At 40.0% G+C, this 4,929-nt stretch overlaps 1 protein-coding gene across 1 annotated transcript; it reads right to left on the bottom strand.

Annotated features, from left to right (window-relative positions):
* Positions 1–479: 479 nt before the first annotated feature.
* On the bottom strand, positions 480–4,364 carry LOC146625981 (uncharacterized). Its single transcript, XM_085363104.1, has 3 exons — positions 4,329–4,364; positions 1,544–2,308; positions 480–1,052 (listed from the first exon to the last, which is right to left on the bottom strand). The coding sequence occupies exons 1-3, from the start codon at positions 4,362–4,364 to the stop codon at positions 480–482; spliced, it is 1,374 nt and encodes a 457-aa protein (XP_085219230.1).
* Positions 4,365–4,929: the final 565 nt, after the last annotated feature.

The raw sequence follows: 4,929 nt of genomic DNA, 5'->3' as shown, positions 1-4,929 counted from the left end.
AAATACTTGTTGTGAGACAATTTCTTTATTTTATTTTTTTACACCAAACTATTTAATAAGTGTTTAATAAAACAAACGTTAGAGTTAATCAAATATAACCAAATCTTTAGTAGTATCAGGATTTCACAACACAAACGACAAACAGAAAACAGCTACAGAACATGTGGATCAACAGGACAGGAAATAAACTAAAGTAAAACTAAATACATGAAAAAACACATTCATTTTGAAATGGAATATCAAAGGTAGCCAAAGAAAAACAAGAATTAGATGTAGATATCTATACTTCTATCTTCCTGAATGTACCATTCAGGATTATTCACTGTAAATCCAGAAATCAGAGCTACCTCATCAGATCCAAGTGTGACATCAGCTGACACTCTTTACAGGAGACTCCACCTGAACTCTGTGGAGCCTGATCTCAAGGTTTTTAAAGTCTGATCCTGAAACCAGAAGAGGATCTTTCTGTCTCTTCAGATTCATTGTGATCCAGTGACTTCAGGTCCGCTTGATGTTGATGTTTGCACAGAGCAAATAATGAAGTGAATGTTTTGGCACATTGGTAACTGTAAAACTGTGGGGACAGTGTGGGATTGTTTGTGTTCGGAGTATGAACTGAGACTCTTGAAGGTCTTGTCACACTGGTCACAGCTGATGTTCTCTTCCATGTGTCTACGTTCATGAAGGTTACGATTACTTGATTGTGAGAAGCTTCTGTCACAGTGTCTGCACTTGTATGGTTTCTCTCCTGTGTGCACGCGTTTATGCTGTTTGAGGTGACCTGCAGTGGTGAAGGATGACCCGCACTGATCACAGACGTGCTTTTTAACCCCACTGTGAATAAGCTCATGTATTTTTAATGTACTTGGTGTGGGGAAGCCTCTACCACATTCTTTGCAGTAGTTCATTTTGTTTCCAGTGTGTCTACGTTGATGTAATGTTAGGCACCACTGCTGACTGAAAGTTTTTCCACAAAGGTCACAGTGAAACGCTTTCCCATCACCACAGTGACGGCAGGGTTGAGAACTGGATCCATCTGTGTCACTCTGCTTCTAAACAAAGACACAAAGACAGTGTGAGTCAGTCCTTCAACATTTTAATCCTGAACGCCACCTGAAATAAAGAGCAAAAAAAGTCGGGGAACTCCTTCAACATTTTTATCCTGAATCTCGCTTGAAATAAAGATCAGCTCTGCCAACATCCAATTACATATTGTAACACTCAGCGTACTGGGCGAAAATGACTCTTCATTTGTAGGTAAACGACTTCATGTGAAGATTGTTGGTTAAATCGATGGATGCTCTACTCTGCATGTCACAAGATACTAACCCCAAGCTTTCCCAAGTGTGAATGTTAGATAGACAGCAAGGGGAGAAGCTTTTAAAACTTTACGTTTTTCCAACATCAGGAAAGATTCTGATTTGTCTCAAACTTGATTGAATATTCTGTACATGACGTTTTCATGTCTCATTTAGCTTTGAAATTAAACTTAATTCACATAATACTTCAAAATAACTGCAACTGTAAAAATATAAATACATACCTCACAGTAACTGCACTTGTAGAGTTTCTTTCTGGTGTGGATCTGTTGGTGTGATTTCAGGGAATGTGGATCTTTAAAAGCCTTATCACAGAGGTCACATTTATAAGGTCTCTCCTCAGTGTGGGTAAACATGTGGCGTTCTAAGTCTTTATATCTCACAAACAGTTTGCCACACTGATCACAGCAGTAAACATCATTTTTGGTGTGAATGCGTACGTGATTATTTCGGCTGAGTAGCCAGCGGAAGGTTTTTCCACAAATGTCGCAGCTGTATGGCTTAATTCCAGTGTGGACAACTTGATGAAGTTGTAAGTTTTCACTGCAAGAAAAAGTTTTGCCACACTGATCACAGCTGTATGGTTTAAAGCCACTGTGGATGCGTTGGTGTCTATATAAGTGTCCAACCGTCTTAAAAGACTTTCCACACAGCTCACAGCTGTGTGCTTTAATTCCACTGTGGCTGAGCTGATGTGATTTTAAGCCTTGAGGTTGGGTAAAAGACTTTCCACACAGCTCACAGCTGTATGCTTTAATTCCACTGTGGAGGAGTTTGTGTGTTTTTAAACTTCCAGCCTGAGTAAAAGACTTTCCACACAGCTCACAGCTGTATGCTTTAATTCCACTGTGGATGAGTTTGTGTGCTTTTAAGTGTCCAGCCCCACTAAAATTCTTCCCACACTCATCACAGCTGTATGTTTTCTCTCCCTTTCTTCTGTGAGGTTTGTCGGCCTCCTGAGAGCGCTGACTTCTCGCTCCATGTTGGTCCTGCAGTGACAGAGATACAAACAGAGGCAGTGAGTGAAATGCAGTCGTGGAACAAACTGAAACTCCATTAGTGGAATCAAAGATGTCAACAAACAAGTTCTAGGTGTGTTGCCACCACATTTTGTTGGTAGTTTCACATTACAATGACGTGCTACAATGAGAATTGGAATGAAAATAACATAACTGAAGAAATATTGATCGCTGGAGAAAATCTTTCATTTCATGAAAAATGGGGAGTCCAACTGATGATGTTGTTGTTTCAATGTGTGCTGAAAATATGATCGTTGTGTTTTCTTATAACTTTGTGGTTTTTGTTTGTGAATGTGGATTCTTTATGTATGGAGGAGCCCCGTCGGGCTATATGATAACCCAGCGGGCGGGGCTGAGATAGATTTTGGTCGCCCGACCGGAGATACCGCTAGCTCCGGGACGTCGGGCTAGCGATTTTGCAAGCCCTGTGCAGTGTTAGTCAGTAAGTGACTGGCTGCTCCCGTATGGGATTAGAACAATGCCACATTATCCCATAGTCCAGCCAATAATGCGATTCACATTCATATATAGCCTGTCTATAGCCTGCCTGCACATAAGGACACTATCACAGCGTCCTTATGTGCCGACACCAGTGTTTTAGCTGGCAAAGCAGCTGATGTGCAGTGAAGTCAAGTAAATGACAACATGTACAACCATTGGAGATGTGAGCAGGACAGACGGAACAGTTGATTGAAAAAGTGTGGACTTTATACCAGTTTTTAAATTGTGTTGATCGGCCACGTAAAACCAGAGTTATGATAAAAATATCTGCAATGTTTGGTTTTCTTCCTGAATACTGTCGTTGTTTACTGCGGGGGGGAAAAAATGGTCATAACGGCGTTTTATAAGGAAAACGCTCTCCGCCTGTGAGCAAAGACAAAACCAAAAACACCCCCACCCTTTCCTATTGCTCGGAAAATGTACCATGTCGACCAATCAAAAAATGATGGCAACATGGCATTTAGTGGTTTAGGAAGTTTTAGGAGTGACGGCGGTGGGTTGAGATGTGAGAGATAATCTTGTGTAGTTAGTGTGTAGTTAGTGTGTAGTGTAGCCAATAGTTTTGTTGTGTGTGTCAGAACAATGAGGCGACTGCTGAATGTTACAGGTGTTACAGCAGTGATACATCTCCTGCTGTCAGGCCTGCAGGTATCAGGCTGGTGTTCTCCTTCATCTCATAGTGGACAGAAATATTTTTGGAGCGGCACAAATAATTTGTGTGGCATCAGATTTGATGCAGAACAGCTGATTGTTCTGTAAATAGTTTGAAATGTTTATTTAAAATCACCTTGGCTGCATTTTTATGTAAATAGCTGCAAAAAGCTTTGTTGTTTGCAAAACGCAGTTACTTTTTTGTAACTGCATAATTAATTGCCCAACATTGGTCATTATATACTGTATTTTGCAGAGAGAGAGTTACAGGACTCTCTTATTTTTACTTTCAATAGTGTTAACATGCTACACAGGTCATGAACAAGATTTTTTTTAAATTTTCATTGTAAGTGGGCTAAAGCAGTTAATTAAAAGTAGTCTAACATAAATGTAAATGCTGTAATTTTATTATTTTAATAAACCATGCAACTTCAATGGACTAGCGCGACCACAGTGCACACGTCTGCTGTTGCTCACAGTGGTCCAAGTGTCCGCTCAGGGAGTTTGTGTGTTCGCTCAGACACATGAAAAATTAGAGGGAACATTGGTTGTAAAGTATTTTGTCTCGTGTTAATTATATCGTCAGTTATATCGTTATCGCACATTTTCAAATGTATATCGTGATAAATATTTTTGGCCATATCGCCCCATTATAGAGGTAAGCAGCACCAAGTTCCTGGGTGTGCAAATCTCAGATCTCTCCTGGTCAAAAAACACTGCGTCACATGTCAGCAAAGCTTAATAACGACTCTACAGCCTCTGCAAAAGTGAGGAGAGCAAGAGCCTCAACCCCAATTATGAGCACCTTCTACAGAGGCACCGCCGAGAGTATCCTCACCAGCTGCATCACTGTGTGGTATGGCTCCTGCACCATGATTGTGTTGGACACTGCTGTTTAAATAATTGTACAGTCTGTCCCGTTTGTAGCAACTGAAAATAAAATAAATTCATAATTATAATAAAGGTCAATCAAATGGACCAATATGGCAAGGCCATGATGATCCACTTGGTAAAATAAATCCGCTTGGCATCTTTCTTGGCCTTAAGACAACAATTCTGATGGCTAAAGATCCAAACGGGACAAAAATAAATAAATAAATAAATAAATAAATAAATAAATAAATAAATAATTGTACAGTATTTTATTGTACATAACGCTCCTATTTTATTTTTTATCTTTATATTATTTTAGTGTACACTTAGGGCCTGTATGTATGGTCTTTGACAATAAAGCTGACTTTAACTTGAAAAAACAACCAGCTGTGCACTAGGGCTGGGCCATATTATACCGTTCAAGGTAATACCGGTAAAATGTTGGGCAACGATAAGAAAATAAAATATCGCGACAGAATATGGGTAAAGCGCGCATGCGCAGTGCCTTTGTTTTCATACGCACATAGCCGAAAAACCACGGCGGCAACGGAGAATGAGAGGGGAGA

This window comes from Diplotaxodon limnothrissa, linkage group LG9, assembly GCF_057381915.1.
Source record: "Diplotaxodon limnothrissa isolate DT_005_m linkage group LG9, D_limnothrissa_male_GT1.1, whole genome shotgun sequence".
Lineage (NCBI taxonomy): Eukaryota > Metazoa > Chordata > Actinopteri > Cichliformes > Cichlidae > Diplotaxodon > Diplotaxodon limnothrissa.
This window is presented reverse-complemented; position numbering and strand designations above follow the sequence as displayed.

Excerpts from the sequence above, each read along its gene's own strand:
- LOC146625981 (XM_085363104.1), bottom strand. The coding sequence starts at position 4,364 with ATGGTGCAGGAGCCATACCACACAGTGATGCAGCTG. Across the intron at positions 2,309-4,328 it reads ACCACACAGTGATGCAGCTG|GACCAACATGGAGCGAGAAG; the intron begins GTGAGGATACTC and ends CTGTCACTGCAG. Across the intron at positions 1,053-1,543 it reads ACAAGTGCAGTTACTGTGAG|AAGCAGAGTGACACAGATGG; the intron begins GTATGTATTTAT and ends GTCTTTGTTTAG.